General features: G+C 37.7%; 1 protein-coding gene across 1 annotated transcript; it reads right to left on the bottom strand.

Annotated features, from left to right (window-relative positions):
* Positions 1 to 14,560: 14,560 nt before the first annotated feature.
* Positions 14,561 to 17,366, bottom strand: LOC126593879 (probable L-type lectin-domain containing receptor kinase S.5). The gene has a single exon (XM_050260045.1). It carries the CDS (start codon positions 17,305 to 17,307, stop codon positions 15,325 to 15,327), a length of 1,983 nt encoding a protein of 660 aa, XP_050116002.1. The 5' UTR covers positions 17,308 to 17,366; the 3' UTR covers positions 14,561 to 15,324.
* Between the last annotated feature and the right edge of the window lie 272 nt (positions 17,367 to 17,638).

Here is a 17,638-nt window from a genome sequence, read left to right as displayed (position 1 = left end):
GTGCGTTGCGAGGGTGCAATAGACACATAAACAGCACAACTAAAAACTCGTAAATGTGAAATGTTTGGCTGATGCCCAAACACGAGTTGTACTGAGGAGTATTGGTGGTTGGCTATAGGTCTCAATCGAACCAATGATGCAGCATGTAAGATGGCATGTCCCCATGCAGAAACTGGCAATTTTGTTTTCATAAGCAGAGTGCGAGCTATTAATTGAAGTCGCTTGATCAATGCTTATGCTGGACCATTTTGAGTATGGACATGAGGAACAGGGTGTTCAACATCGATGCCCAATGTCATGTAGTAATCATCAAAGGTTTATGACGTAAATTCACCAGCGTTATCAAGTCGGATTGACTTAATGGGATAATCTGGGAACTGTGCTCGTAACTTAGTTATCTGAGCAAGAAGTCTCGCAAAAGCTACATTCCGAGTAGACAAGAGACAAACATGTGACCATTGGGTAGATGCATCAACCAAAACCATAAAATATCGAAATGGTCCACATGATGGTTGAATAGGTACACAAATATCCCCTTGAATTCTTTGCAGAAATGATGGGGATTCAGCATCAACCTTTAGTTGTGATGGTCTGATTACCAACTTCCATTGAGAACAAGCCTTGCAAGGGTTATCATTTGAGATAGCAATATGTTTGCTCAATAATGGATGTCCATTAGAGTTGGTAATGATCCTACGCATCATGGTAGATCCTGGGTGACCCAGACGATCATGCCAAAGCATGTAAACTTTTGAATCAATGAACTTCTAGTTCATGACAGTATGTGATTCAACTGTCTTTATGTATGTATAATACAATCCACTCGACAAACCACACAACTTCTCCAATATACGCTTCTGGGAATCATTGGAGGTAATGCATAGATACTCCACATTTTCTGCACTTTTCGTTTCAATGTGGTATCCATTTAAATGTATGTCTTTGAAACTCAACAAGTTTCGAGTAGATCGAGTAACGTACAACGCATTCTGTATGGACAATATTGTTCCATTTGGTAACATAATTTGGGCTTTCCCTGAGCGTTCAATCACATCTGATTGGCCTGATATTGTTGTTACCTTTACTTTTGTAAGCATCAAGCTTAAGAAATACTTTCGATCTCGAAGTATTGTATGCCTTGTTGCGCAGTCTGCAAGACAAATGTCTCTGCCATTTCTCATGTTTTGAGAATGACCATAGTTTTTATCCATGCTCTCTGAGTAAGGGAATCAGAGTTAGAAGCAAGTTATAATAGGAAATTTACATGCCACTTTTATTGAATCTGAAATGCCAGTTTTAAACTATAAGTTTAACATAATAAAAGTACATCAAACATAAACGATTCAGTCGGACCGGTATACTTCATTCCCTCTTTCCATAATGAAGTCTGAAACATCCAGGTGGGTTGTGTTCAACTGTCCTGATAAGTCACACACTTGATTAGGTATATCCATTGGTTTAGCCTGGTCGAGAAAATTGGTCTCGACACCCTTCTCCTTGAGGGAGGCTTGATACAGATCCACCAGATGTTTTGGGGTATGACAAGTACGCGACCAATGCCCATTGCCACCACACCTATGGTAGGCTCCTTCAGAGTTCCTGGGAGCATTGTTCATGTGAGCTTTGCCTTTGTGGCAATTCATATGTTTGAAGCTCGGGCCTGAATTATGCCTTGGAACCTGGTTGTGAAACTGACCACCATGGTTCTTGCCTTTCCTGTTCCATCGACCTCGCTTGTGGCCACGTCCTTGTTTATGATTATCGCCACCAGAGGATGTGGAGTTCATTTCGAGGGAAGTAACATTCACTTCTGGGAATGGTGCAGATCTAGTAGGTCGGGAATGATGGTTTTTCATCAGGAGCTCATTGTTCTGTTCAGCTACCAGGAGCACAGATATCAGTTAGTTGTATTCAGTGAAGCCTCGTGCTCTATACTGCTGCTGCATGAGCATGTTAGAGGCATGAAATGTGCTGAAAGTCTTTTCCAGCAAATTTTCCTCAGTAATAGTATCCCCACAGAGCTTCAGCTGAGAGGTAATTCTGAACAACACAGAATTGTACTCTGCCACTAACTTGAAATCCTAGATCCTTAGGTGAGTCCATTCATAGCGAGCTCTTGGAAGAGTCATCGTTGTCTGGTGATTGTATCTGCTTCTCAATGAATTTCAAATAGTTAACGGATCTTCAACCGTTAAGTACTCGCTCTTTAGTGCCTCATCAAGATGGCGACGAATAAAAATCATAGCCTTCGCCAGCTCTTGAAAGGATGAGCTGCTATCTTCCCTGATGGTATCTCCAAGATTCCCTGCTTCCAGATGGATCTTGGTATCCAGTACCCAGGTAAGGTAATTCTTCCCGGTAATGTCCACGGCATCATAATCAAGCTTCGCCAAGTTCGCCATTTTCTTTTCTGAAAGAAAATGAGATGTGTAAGAACTTGCAATAATATGTATTCCTGGAGGAATATAGTGTTAGTGTTGGAGATATGCCCTGAAAGTCAATCTTTGGAAGAAACCTTTCAGGACAATGTCTATATGTATGGAAAAACTCCAATACATCAAAAAGGCAAAGTCACTCATTAGGACTATCTCAATAATCGATATAGGTCCTAAAAGGTGAATCCATGGACAATGGATCGATGGAAGAAGTAATCTAATGATGTTAGACTACAGAGATCTTCTTCTCATAACCATGATGTCCAAAAGAGTTCTTGGTCATAAGATTGTCGGAGGGACACTAACAATACATAGACCAGTACATACTATGTCCCCTTCCAATGGGAAGGATGGAAAGTCTCATGCCATTCGTGTAGTGATACTAAGACAAGTATGTAGGTGCTCATTATGGGAATGAGTTCACTGAACACAATCAAACGAGAGTACTTGCATGGAGGCCTACTCACATGTCAAACAAGTAACTCTACTGGTTGGAATAATGTAAGTAATCCTTTGACCTGAGACATCATAGTTGTCTTGGGGATACGTTGCTGATCATTTGATAATGAGACGTGACCACATCTCATCTTGGATGTGTTCTATGCATTGTTGGGGTTAGTGATTTATTCTCAGAGGCATGTGAATGATCAACAAGGGATCTCTAATCCACGTTATGAGAGGATGAATACTCTAAGATATGATTCAGGAATCTTCGGCTGAAGTATCCAGCGTAATGATGGAAAACGTTCCTATACGACTCAATAGAATCATATAACTTGATATAATCACATTAGGGGTTTGACATTAAATATCCATACCCTAGTAATATGATTGTGAGTATTGTATTAGAGAAGGATCGAATTACATTGTAATTCCAACTGAATAGCTTATCCGAACAAATTCTACATTAGCTTGGGTAGCCATGATATATGGTTAGATGTCACTCATGGCTTGTGGGTTCTTCTAGATGATTAAATAAGTAGTCATCAAAGAAGAAGGAGAATTGAAAGTAAGTTTTAATTCACTAAGTGATTGGATTAATACAAATCAATTGGATTGGTGCCAATCAAGGAGTTCCAAGAACAAAGAGCTTGGAGGTGGTCCATCCTTGGTCTCAAGTCTAGATCAAGAGGTATAAAACTATACCTTCACTTTGTTCTTCAATATTTTCTTAGATGCATCATATATGAACCTATGCTTCTTGAAGGGGATTTGCATGACTATAGCTTTGATATTATGTGATAACATGCTTCCGTTGTATATGTATATAACTTTTGAATTGTATATGCATGCTAGTCACTAGAAATCCCACATAAATCTCATTATTTCCCTTCAAGTGGTATCAAGAGCCAAAGGTTTATATTTGATGTGTCCTTTTGGATTTTATGCATATGGGTTTTAATTTTATGTTTGACATATTATTTCTTCATTCAAAATATGTTTATCTTTTGTTTTTCAAATTTTGAAAAATGTGTTTCAAGAGTTGAAAAAGATATGTATGCAAAAAGTGTTTTGGATGCATGAATGAAGAGTGAGTTTTTGAACAAAATTTGGGGCTTATGTACCATAGGGGAGGGCACGGTTTTGGGGGGATTTTTTGTCTTGTGTTTGTGTTTTCTTTTAAGTCACACACACACACTTTGAAGCTAGAAAGTAGAGGCCTTGTCACTTTTGTTTTTTGGTTTGAAAAATCACCAAGAAAGTACAAATCTTGAAATTGTTTTCACGGTTTTATTCTTGGTGTTCATGGTTTTGATTTTGGTGTAAAAGGTTTTGGTTTTGTGTTCATACTTTGTTATTTGAATTTGGGTGATAAACTTGCCATCAATAGCCTTTCATTTGATTGACTCAATCCTAGACTTGACTAGGAGACAGTACACCCATCATCCCCTTTTTTAAGCCAACTTGCACAAGTGGGTGACAAGGATAGCTAGGCCTTTGCTTTATTTTGAAATTTAGGGAACATGTATGACACACTCCCTCTCCCCCCATCACATAACCGGCCACCCTATTGATGGATCCTCTATGGGCTATTTTGCAATTTTAAAAGTTGATTATACTTTCTAGTATTTGCGGTTTGACCCCTAACTTTTCATAATTGCATTTCGGCCCCACCTCTTTATGAGATTAAAATGTTTTGATTTTAATTTTGTTTGTAGCTTAAACTCATCATATAATTATGCCCATATGTACTAAGTCTAATTGATTATGTTGCATTCCAATTTAATTATTTAATGTGATTAAGTAGTTAGTAAAATGGTTGACTATGAACTTGTGCCTTAAACGATAATTGAGCTATGAGAAAGGCCACTAAATTCAAATGGTTTGAACCTTGGGAATGTGTTTTAATTGCTATTTCAATTGGACCTCAACATGTTAGACATTAATCTTTCTCTCCCTCTTAGTATATGTAATTTGTAGGAATTTGTACAAATCGGTTTGTAATTCTTATTACTTCTTTATCTCTTTCAATTAGTTGATTCCCTCTAGTACTAGACCAGAGTTTCTTTAACTATTGGTAAAGAGACATATTAAAAGGGGTTTTTCATGAGATTAAAGATTTGTTGGGTCCAACGCCCTAATTAGCAATGAATGATTGTCTTTCGTTTCTAATGGCTCAATGAAAAATGTTTTAATTGGATTGAAAGCGCGTAATTAAAATGTTACATTCCTCCCTAGATCTATTCAACAATGTTGGCTCGTTGTTGAATCAACCTAACAAGTCCATAGTCATCCAAAAAGCCTAAGATAACTATAAAGTCCAAATTTAAAGGAATGCAAAAACCTTGGTAGTAGTAGTTACTTCCAATATTTGAAAAATTCGTTTTGATATTGATTTGTTTTTCTCAAAAACAAATAGTGGGAGTATCATACGCTACTAAACTAAAATGAACACAATTAGTAGTAATATATATTTCCAATATTTTGAAAATTGTTTTGATATTGATTTGTTTTGCCAAAACGAATAGTGGAGATATCATATGCTACTAATTTCATTTACTTTGGACTAGTAGTTATAATAGGACACAATTTATTTTAATGTGATTAAATAAATAAAATGATGAGACCTTAAAATCCCTCAACCAACATCCAATATTAAGTTGAAAGCGGAGAGGTGCTTTGAATACTTCTTCGTGGCCTTCCACCATAGTAGGCTCCAATTGTTTATGACTCATACACCACCTTCACCCTATCATGGGGGAGTTCAAAGTATGTGCTTATACTCAGGAGGAGTCTATTTCAAACATTTGATGTGGTGAAGGTAGGCAACGAGTATGGCCAACATCGTATCATCGTGAGGTCGTACTTGAACCCCTATCTAAACCGGCATGGTGGGTCAAAACTTAACTAAGAGAAATGGTGCCAACATCATATCATTATGAGGCATTGTTCTCTAGAGGCCAACTAGATGGGTAATCACAAGAGGTTGTTGTGAATGGGTAGTTCTACCGTCTCATTATTATTTTTGCTAGCCGACATTGTATCATCATGAGGTGGGCTTGGTAATAATGAGCCTCCCATAACCCGCTAGGAGCTTTCATTGAAATCTCTCGGATTCCATCTTGAGGGATATGGAATTTGCCAAAAATAGTGGGTGGTGTCATTCAGTTTAAAGACCCGAATCGTTTGACTTAATTAACAATCAAACTAATTTATTTTATTGTTATGTATTTGGATATGGTTGGAAGCACACTTGCAAAGATACTCGACAAGCATTGCCTTGAGGGGCACAATTTCCCATCTTAGTATCGTAATGTCAAGATTCTCCTAACCTTGGAGAAAATTGTTTACGTACTAGACAAGGCTCCACCTCACATACCTCTTGGCCCTGAGGCCACTGAGGATGAACGTGCTAAGTATGACAAGCACGCTGAGGATGATACACAAGCCCAGTGCTATCTGTTGGCTTCCATGAATGAGGAGTTACAGAGACAGCACGAGGGTATGGACAATGCATCCTCTATCATACTCCATCTTACGGAGTTATATGGTGAAGGGACGCGCAACCGTCGCTTCAGCACTGTCAGTGAACTTGTGAAGACCAAAATGGTCAAGGGAGCCCCAGTACATCAACATGTACTGAAGATGATTGGACTCATTGAACAATTGGAGAACCTAGGTACTCCACTTGATAGGGAATTGGCCCAGGACTTCATCTTGGCTTTTCTTTCTGATTCGTTCTCGCAGTTCGTTATGAACTACAATATGAACAAGATGGATAACACTCTCTCTGAGTTACTAAACATGTTAGTAACCGCTGAGAAGACTATGAAGAAAGAGAATGTTGTGGGGACTGCTGCAGTAGCCTACAACAAGCCGTCCACTTCCAAAGCTAAGCCGAAAGGCAAAGGCAAAGGAAAGGATAAGAAGTCACCCACTCCTAAGGCACAAGGAGGAGTGAAGAAAAAGAAGGCAAAGGAGCCCAAGGGGACTTGCCACCACTGTGGAAAGGACAAGCATTGGAAGAGGAATTGCAGGTTATACCTAGCATCTCTGAAGGACAAGCCACAAGGTATGGCTTTTGTTCTTATCTTCAATTTTAATTGTTAGATCTTCTAATCTTTATATTTGATATAAAATGCTAATCACTTATGCAATTGTATGTAGGTGATGGAGCCAAGTAGAAGATGGACGAGCAAAGAAAAGAATGGAATGAAGGGTTCGGCCATTATTTTTTTTTGCTAACTACTTAGGAAGTTTGTTAGGCACATTAAAGATAGTCTTTAAACTTTCTTATTTTGCTAAGAACTTATTATGTGGCTTCATATGATGGAAGACCCACTTTTGGTGCCTATATGAAGGTATATAATTAGTCTCTAATGTAGGAGCTAATTCTTTTGTATTAAAACATTATGAATGTTTAACTTATCATATCAATGTAATGTGATGAATGCCTTCTACTAAATTTGTTCCTCGAAGTAGTATTATGAATTGAAAATTGTCTTGTTGTATTCTAGTTGAGATACAAGAAATGTATCACTTATATAATGCGATATCCAAACCTTGGATTTATCAATTAAGGATAGATCTTACATGTTGGCCATAGATGGATACAATGAATCTTTAGATTTGGTTCCAATTTTCTACATATGAGTTCTATATGAATTGAGAAAGTCTAGAGATTCCTTTCTTGAAGAAAAGGAAGATCACATTATAATGACATAAGTAATACATAAGAAAAACGTTTCTTATATGGTTATCACTTACTTAACCACAATAACCAAGATCACTCTTGGTTCAATTAGTAAGTTTTGAACAACTAATTGGACATTCTTAAATTGTTTTAAGAAATGTCAAATATGTTAGTGATCAAACCAATGATGAAGTGTCTAAATCTATAAAAGGTTTAAAGACTTTAGTCACTTAATAACAAGACATGAACTTAGTGGAGTTGGAATAATAAGCTTAAAAGGTTCTAAGCTACTCCACAATGTCCTCTACCCGTATACTTCATAATTATACACTATGAATGTATAATGCGATTTCTCATTAAGGTCATGAGAAACAGTGGGAGGTGAGAAAAGGATATAAACTTGAATATGATTGGTTTATAGTTGTCTAAAATTAATAGTACTTTACTACTATTAATGAGCTTGTAATTTTAATTGCTAAAAGGCCTCAAGCTCTTTGAAGCGTTAAAATTCTATGTTGTGTAACATTCTAAGAATAACCTATGAATGTTGGTTTCACCAACCTAGCACAAAATCGTTATGTGTTGGGAGTTGTCCATCATTCTCTTTTATGAGAACATGCTAAGTACAAAGCAAATGGACAAGTTGATGAAACAAAAGGGAATAGTTTCAAAATGAGTCACAACATATAGTTTAACAACTAGACAATCCGATTTCGACACCTCATGTAACTATAATGCTCTGTGTAGTCTTAATAAGGAATTAAATCAACCACCTAGAAGGTATGGTTGAACTCCTATATCCTTAGTAAGAGCCATGCTTCCACTAATAATTTGGATAATTCTTATATGACTACTTTAAAAGGTTTTAGTATGAATAAAACTTGAAATATGATGTTTGACACCATATAATTTAAATGAATGGACTTGATAAAACAAGTCACACATTTCAAATGGAATTACTTAGGAAGGAATTCTTTTGTGTATGTTCGTTTAAATAACTTGTGTTAGCTTGAATTGTTGATTGTCCAAAACTGTTGAGACATCATCAATAAGCTAATGGATCTTAAAGATTGTCAATAGATCCAAGACAAGTTAGTGGGAGCTATATGCATTCAAATCAAGAAAATATAAGTGTTATGTTTTTCTTAAGGTTTCAATTGAATGCTTAGTTACAACAAGGTCAGTGGGAGTGATGTCATACTTTTGAGCAACATATTTTGAATGAAGTCTATTTGATAGACGTAATAAAAAATTGATGTTACTCAAAATGACAAATTGTGACAAGGTCAATTTTGAAGTACAGACTTAAAATGGACTTATTGATACAGCAAGGCTATCTCAAGAAAGTTGTATAAGGAAATTGAATCTCAAACGTTGAAGATTTGAGAAAGTATTTCTACATATTATAGAAAAATTGCTTTCACGACCCTTATAAAGAACATGTCACAAAATCACAAAAGGGACACATGTATGGACTTGTGAGATGATATCCAAAGGTGAATAACCATCAGGGTTGTCACTTTGAGATATTGTTGTAGCCCAGGATCAGAACCGTAGCAACTGATAAAAGATTATTACCTTTGAGAAAGGAATATCAGAGTGAGACTCTGGAAGCGTGCATTCACTTAGGTTATAAACCAAAGTGACAATAACCCATTTTAACAAATGGGACTTCATGGTGGATGAAGTACTAATCATATGAAAGTATTGTTAGTATGGTACTACAATGGTCTCAAGGTTGGAGCAAAGTGTGTATAAGGTATACAAACGAAATATATGTCGATATATATATATTAAAGTTTTAGAAACTGCTTCAAAAGGTGTTTTGAATAGACAGGGTTCATTAAGAACCAATGATTGAATCTAAACCATAAGGTCGTTAGTAGGATACTACGACATAATGGGGCGATAGCTCAAGCCATGGAATCAAGGTCTCATCAAAGTATTTGAACACAAAGAAGAGACAACATTAAATGTTTTGGAAACATTTAATAAGTAAATCCTTTTAAGTTAAAAGGATTAATGCATAACCTAGTTAACCTACGAGCTCAAGTTCACTCGACTAGCATCTATAAGATGCAATACTGATTGACTTTAGTGCAAGTGGGAGATTGTTGGAGATATGCCCTGAAAGTCAATCTTTGGAAGAAACCTTTCAGGACAATGTCTATATGTATGGAAAAACTCTAATACATCAAAAAGGCAAAGTCTCTCATTAGGACTATCTCAATAATCGATATAGGTCCTAAAAGGTGAATCCATGGACAATGGATCGATGGAAGAAGTAATCTAATGATGTTAGACGACAGAGACCTTCTTCTCATAACCATGATGTCTAAAAGAGTTCCTGGTCATAGGATTGTCGGAGGGACACTGACAATACATAGACTAGTACATACTATGTCCCATTCCAATGGGAAGGATGGAAAGTCTCATGCCATTCGTGTAGTGACACTAAGACAAGTATGTAGGTGCTTATTATGGGAATGAGTTCACTGAACACAATCAAACGAGAGTACTTGCATGAAGGTCTACTCACATGTCAAGCAAGTAACTCTACTGGTTGGAATAATGTAAGTAATCCTTTGACCTGAGACATCATAGTTGTCTTGGGGATACGTTGCTGATCATTTGATAATGAGACGTGACCACATCTCATCTTGGATGTGTTATATGCATTGTTGGGGTCAGTGATTTATTCTCAGAGGCATGTGAATGATCAACAAGGGATCTCTAATCCTCGTTATGAGAGGATGAATACTCTAAGATATGATTCAGGAATATTCGGCCGAAGTATCGAGCGTAATGATGGAAAGCGTTTGTATATGACTCAATAGAATCATATAACTTGATATAATCACATTAGGGGTTTGACATTAAATATCCATACCCTAGTAATATGATTGTGAGTATTGTATTAGAGAATGATCGAATTACATTGTAATTCCAATTGAATAGGTTCTTCGAACAAATTCTACATTAGCTTGGGTAGCCATGATATATGGTTAGATGTCACTCATGGCTTGTGGGTTCTTCTAGATGATTAAATAAGTAGTCATCAAAGAAGAAGGAGAATTGAAAGTAAGTTTTAATTCACTAAGTGATTAGATTAATACAAATCAATTGGATTGGTGCCAATCACCTCACTGCCTTGCTAATTAGAACCTAAAATGATTGTACACCGAAACACTCTTGTAGTGAGACAACTAAAGGATGATGGAATAAATTAATTGGATTAATTAAGTGTTATGATTAATTAGAACATCTAAAGAAATCATAGAAGCGATGAAAGATCGTTTTGGACTTAAAGAAAAGTTCGGGTTCATTTGGGCCCATTAAGCCCAAACCCAATGGGCTTTTATTTAAGCATAGGATGACTTGAAATGATAAAAGCCCAAAGCCCAAACAACACAAAAAGGGCCGGCCAAGGAGGGAGAGAGAGAGTCAAGTTGTTGACTCACTTCTTAGACATTTATAAAGGAAGTTTAGTGAAAAGTTTCATTAGGGTTTTTGAGTGTTCTTTTTCACAAAAGAAGAAAACAAGTCTCTCTCTCTCAACATTTAAAGGTCGGCCACCATAAGGGAGAAATAGCTAATCATCTTCTCTCCCTTTTTGGTTATTCCATTATCCATCTCACTACACTAGTGGGTGTGGATCTTTTAGAGGTCTTCTACTTTGGAGACTAAAGGAGAAAGGAGCTCTAAATCTTTCAAGGTGGAGGAAGCTAGGAGGGAGGCTAGACTCAAGGAGTTCCAAGAACAAAGAGCTTGGAGGTGGTCCATCATTGGTCTCAAGTCTAGATCAAGAGGTATAAAACTATACCTTCACTTTGTTCTTCAATATTTTCTTAGATGCATCATATATGAACCTATGCTTCTTGAAGGGGATTTGCATGACTATAGCTTTGATATTATGTGATAACATACTTCCGTTGCATATGTATATAACTTTTGAATTGTATATGCATGCTAGTCACTAGAAATCCCACATAAATCTCATTATTTCCCTTCAGTTAGAACTTCTGGTTCTTACGAATTTTTCATTTTGATCTTCAAGCCAAAATGATAAGCACTCAAAACTTCAGGCTCAAGATTTTCAAGATGAATGAGGAGGACGATTGTACCGCACTATTCTCATTGAAATAATGGATCGACGCTTAAAAAGGTATGGTTTGTCATCCTTTCGACCTCTTAAATCGTTTGGTACTAGTTTTAGGACGTGAAACCTTCGAAATCACGTGAAACCCGAACCCCCATTTTATGTCACTATTCATGCAATCGTAATATGTCGATTTTCAGGGAATTCTAAGCTTATAGTGAGCCTAGTGAGGTCCCAAGGAAGCTCGGAGTGCTTCGTTTGAAGGTTTTGGACGTCGGGATCACTGGGTTCAAATTTGGCCGGTTTTCTTGGAATTTCTCCGGTGAGATTTTGTAGTTTTTAGAGCCTTAAAGTAGTATAACGTGAAACTACATGCTTAGGGCTTCATTTTGATATAAAATACGAAGAAAATGGTTGATAAATGACGGAGAACAAGGAGATTGAAAAATCTCCAGTTTTTTGGCCACCGGAAAAACCAGTCCGGCGAGCCGAGGTAGGAGACGGGCGTGGGTCCGTACCCCTCCCGGCGCGTGGGGGCGCGTGCGGCTTCAGAAAATTCTTCTAAAAATTTCTCGACGTCCGTGACGTCGAGTAGGTCGATGTGGTATATTCATATACCCAAATTGAGCACCGTATGAGAAGTTATTTCAAATTGTCGGTTATGTGCTTTAATTAACGTTGTTATAGTTGTTTCGCATATAAGTGACACCTATCCTGAGGACGAGCGCATCTAGGGACGTCACGGGGGTTACGACCCATCGACTTACCAGTGAGTGGGCATTTTTGTTTTCAGTATATACCTATATACTATTGATTTTCCCAGAAATTGAATTTATATGAAAGTATGTTTTCAAATGCCATGCATGCATATTATGAATTATATGAATTGATATTGATGCATATATATATGTGAATTGGTGCTGTGGACGCACAGGTGAGTATTAGGTGAGTTTTATGTTACTCATGTGAATCATTGATGATGTGAATTGTGTTGGGAGCTCATAACCTGCACCCATGGTGTTAGTGCTTATATTATTCACCGCACCGCACGCTCACCTTGGATCCAATTAGGTGCATGCCGTACAGACCATGAGAGGGTTCCGACATGCTAGTTGTACAGATCACTAGAGGTGGTTCCGACTAGTGGGTGACCTTAGATTATGCGCGCAGATGATTGATGAGAGAAGCACTAGAGCGTATCATTACACCATTCTTGTCGTACAGACTACTTCAGGTAGTTCCGACTTATGTGCAGAGTAGTGCCGTACAGGTCACCGTGGTGACTCCGGCTGGGTTGGATATTGAGCTATGGAATTAACCGTACAGGACCAACTGCAGGGTCTCCGGTTGATTCATTATGTCACCTGTTATTTTGATGCATCCATGTTTTGTTATTGACATTTATGGCATGGCATATTCCTGGATTTGTGATAGATTGGTGATTTGTGACGTATGAGGTTTTATATACTATTATGTTATTTTATGGGAAAGTATACAGGTTTTACAGTGAGGGGTTATAAATGTTTTAAATGAAATGTTTTGGAAAACTTTGGTTTTACTGACCCACTCAATTTTGTTTTTACGCCCCTCCAGGTTCTAGTTAGCAGTTGGTGGCTCACGAAGTTTTCTTCGGCGTTCTGACAGACTTCCTGCATGTAGGACTCACCTGCGGGTGTTGTAATTTAATTATAGTCCTACTTGATTGCACCTAGTTTTTATGCTCTGAAATTGTGTACTGCACACTTAAACTCACTCTAGCATGCTAGTTGGATATTACTGCTAGTAGTTAGTTTATATTCCTTCGTATTTCTCATATCCTTTGCTTCCGCATCGCACTTTTGGTTACGTCACACTCACGTGACGGCCAGCACGCCTTGATTCTAGGATCGGGGTGTGTCATTTGAACTTGATAAAACAATACTAATAAAACAAAATTTTCAAACTGGGCCCACATCAACCCACTCCCTCTTCCAATTTCTACAACAAAAATATTATTTTTATCCACATTTATTGGTGGATAGAAATGATACAAATGATAGTAAATCAATAAAATAGAATGTACCTATATAAGTTTAAAAAATGGAATAGTGAAAAATTGAATTGGTGCATATAAGATTATACAAACTTATTGTAGTTTTATTTATATTTTGGAAATGTTTGAATTGAAAATTAATTAGGAATTTAATAAGGGTGTGAGTATTAAAGCTCTAAATCAATTACTAATTTTTATTATAAAAATGATAAACTTACATGTAATTCATTATAAAAATGATGTAATTTACCGATAACGTCCTAAGCAATTCTTTACTTTCACAAAAAAAAATATTAACATAGGCTGCGTTTGGTACAGCTTCTAGGGGCACCAAGGTGTTGGGTAAAAAAGTTCTCTCCAACTAAATTTTACATGCATTTTAACTTTTGGTTTCTTTCTTACAACTATCAAGTAGTTTACATTCAGTTTCTTAAAACTACCAAATAATATCTTGCTGAATTTTTACCTTCTGCATAGTTCATTATTCCGTATTTTATCAGTTCATCTTGTACTGTTTAAATGCTAATTGAACGACATAACTTTTGTCCCCGAGGATAATCTAAAAGGAAAACTAATGAAAATGATTTGAAAACTTTGAGTTTTAACGATAAGGACAAAATAAAAGGTAAAGTGAATAGTACCATGATTGACTTTTTAGTGTAAAAATGTGGTTTTTCGTTAAAGTAAACAGTACCGGGAACTTTTCGTTAAAGTTCCCTAATCTAAATCTGCAGTGTTGGTGCCTACCTTGCTGGTCGTTCGTTTTTTATCAGTCGATCATGCCACTGAAATTGTAGCCAGTTTGGGATGAATTTTAGTTTAACGTACGGGCTTTTAGGCTTTTAGCATCCTTGATAACAGATGAGGTGTCCGGGATAGCTTAATAAGTTTCGATCTCATTGCAGTTCAATGGCAGGTTGAAAATTTCGTTGGTGTTTGTGTTTGTACACTTGCAGTATATGGATGTTTTTTTATTTCATGTAAAATTGTCTTAATCTCGTAATCTTTTATGCAACCTTCAACCAAGAATTTGCCTTTTTTTTTTTTTTTTTTTTTTAAATTTTGTATGCCTTCTTGGTTATACATGTTAATTTCTCATCAAGTGGAGTGCTTGCGTTCTCATAGTATAGTACGCCACGAATTGAACCCTGATAACTTCTCTTTTCTGAGCATTCACTTTGAAACATATTATCGTGTTGTATTGTACTGCATCAATTTAGAGGTAACTCTAAAAATATGAGGAAGGTTTTCGAAGCTGCCTTCGGAAACCTACATGTGCTTTGCAACAGAGCTCAGATATGTGTTCCTCCCTTTTTGCATAGATCAAGTTTCTTATATATGCCATGCATGCGAAGGTTATAATTAGTGTAGCATTGTCTGCAGCCTGCAGGGAAAGGAGCCCTTGGCTTCTCGTAAGCGGATATAAATACAAGAACGAAGCGTAAATCTGAGGGGTTTTGGGTAAATCAAGTGCTTCAATAAAACTTCTATGACTAATTAACTTGCGTGATACGATACAAATGAACAAGCATAACACATACACACACTATTTATTTCTGTTACAGATTTACACTTCCAGAAGACCAAGGCTTTTCTTGATTTCTGATCTGTTTATATTAATTTATCATCTTCCGCTGAGGTCTGTGAGTGGACTCATTTGACCTTCAGCCACATTAGATTCTGTATCGTCTTTGAATGATGGAGGCATGGCTGGCCACACAAAAGCAGGTCGTTCTTGGGGCAAAGCTGGCGGATCATCTTCCCTTGTAAGAACCGTAAGGACGGTTCTCATAGATGGCCTCTCATGTGGGTTAGGGTGGCAACACGATAACCCTAGCATCAGCACGCATGCCATATCATCCTCGTCAATGTCTCCATCCATTCTTGAATCAACAGCTTCAAGGATCCTTCCTCTGCTATAAAGATCCCACAGCCAATACACTATGCTGTTGTTGTAGTTGTTCTGTTCGTTTTGATTACCAGGCCTTCGTCCACAGACAACTTCTAGCATAAGAACACCAAATGCATAAACATCGGTCTCAACAGTGGCCCTTCCAGTAAGAAATGTCTCCGGAGCCATGTAGCCTGGCGTTCCTGCAATCTCATTAGTGGAGTGGTGAGTCAAGTTACTTTGCTGAATGGTACGCGCAAGCCCAAAGTCTCCCAGCCTCGCGATGAAATCTGAGTCCAACATGATATTGCTGGCTTTGATGTCTCTGTGAAGCACTCTCTTCTCGCATCCATTGTGAAGATAATCTAGCGCCTGAGCAACTCCAAATATTATGCTGCGCCTTCTTTCCCAGCTCAGTGTTGGTTTGCCCATCTCCGTGCCAAGACTCTCGTCCCTGTATACAAATCTGTCTAGGCTTCCATTTGGCATGAACTCATAAACGATAAGAAGCTCATGGCTTTCGTAGCACCATCCAATTAGTTTGACCAGATTTTTGTGACGAAGGCTGCCGATTGTGGTGACTTCTGCTATGAATTCTTGCTTGCCTTGACGCGAATTCTTTGAGACTCGCTTGACTGCTATCTCTTTATCTCCCAGGAGTCCCTTATAGACGGTTCCGAAGCCACCTTTTCCGAGCTCGTTCTTGGGATTGAATCTGCCTGTTGCTCTTTGAAGTTCTTTCAGTTTGAATTTTGTTGGAGCCATGGAAGTTGTTTGGATCTCATCTTGAATCCTCGGAAGCACATCCTCCTTTTCACCTCGCCTTGTCCAGAAGAAGTAACAAGAAACTCCAGTTACCAAAAGTAGTACTACTACTGGGACCATAATCCAAACCCACAGCAGGTTTGAATCTTCATCTATAAGCGAAGAGTTGAACTCCCATGACCGGATGCAATTTAGCTGAGTCTTATTGCCTGTGGAAGCTGAGAATCCGACATAGACCTCCTGCGAAAGATAGGCAGAGAGATTTACAGTGTAAAACAAAACTAGAGCATTCTCCATTCCTTCCCTAGTTTCATTGGTCTGGGAAACAAAGACCGTGATGTTCTGGTTGGCATACTCAATTCTCACTGTGTAATTTGTTCCGCTTGATAGATTAACACCATAGCCAAGCAAAGGCACTTGTTGAATCGAGTAAACGCTGTTTATGTCCAACCCCACATGGTTGTCATCCACATCTTCTGCGTAGCTCTTTCTTGTGTCGAATTCTACTGCAACTATTTTAGCTTTAGCAGATCCGTTTGACGTTGCATTTACAATTCCAAGCCATTCACCCTCGCTGTTCTCCGGAAGAGTGGGGCTTTCAGTTAAGATAAACGCCAAGCCTTCACCACTTGGATTGGTTTTGGGATCGATTTTAAGTACAAAGGTAGAATTGAAAGAAGCTTTGCCTTTCCCCCAAAGTTTGAATCGTTTTTTATACAAAAACCTTCCAGCTTGGTTCATGATGGAGGCCTCGTTACTAACATCAGGAGTTACCTGGACGGCGTTTAAATATATACGAGAGTTTTCGAATAGAAAATCCTTATCATTAATGTGGTCTCGAAATGGGGTATAGCTAAAATTCAAGCTTCTTGCTGGATTAACAGCACAAAAGTGCAAGAGGGCTAGTAGGACTGCAGACCTTCGCATCGAAGAAACTTGCATCCTACTCATGAAGGTTTTCTGGTACAGAGTTCGAGAGATCGAAAGAAATCCAAGGAAGAAGGTGAGGGTTAATTTCAAAATTCAAGTAGGAGGAGGACACAGTTTTGCAATATATTTAAGCTGATTGAGGTCAGTTTAATGACCTGTATTAGAAAGAGACGTCGATCGAGAATTGTATTTTGCTCATATTATTTAGCATCATGATGGTTACTTGAGGATTGAAAAGTCAACAGAACTGGGGTAACTGAATTCATTTTGAGAGCTGCTAGATCCACCTCCTTGTCTTATTTTCTCACCCACGTTATATTTACACCCACCATAAAAAGTTAAAAAATTAAAA

The sequence above is a fragment of the Malus sylvestris genome, chromosome 12 (genome assembly GCF_916048215.2).
Source record: "Malus sylvestris chromosome 12, drMalSylv7.2, whole genome shotgun sequence".
NCBI classification, from domain to species: domain Eukaryota; kingdom Viridiplantae; phylum Streptophyta; class Magnoliopsida; order Rosales; family Rosaceae; genus Malus; species Malus sylvestris.
This window is presented reverse-complemented; position numbering and strand designations above follow the sequence as displayed.

What these genes read in the sequence shown, in the direction of transcription:
- LOC126593879 (XM_050260045.1), bottom strand. Translation starts at nt 17,307, where the DNA reads ATGAGTAGGATGCAAGTTTCTTCGATGCGAAGGTCTGCAGTCCTACTA.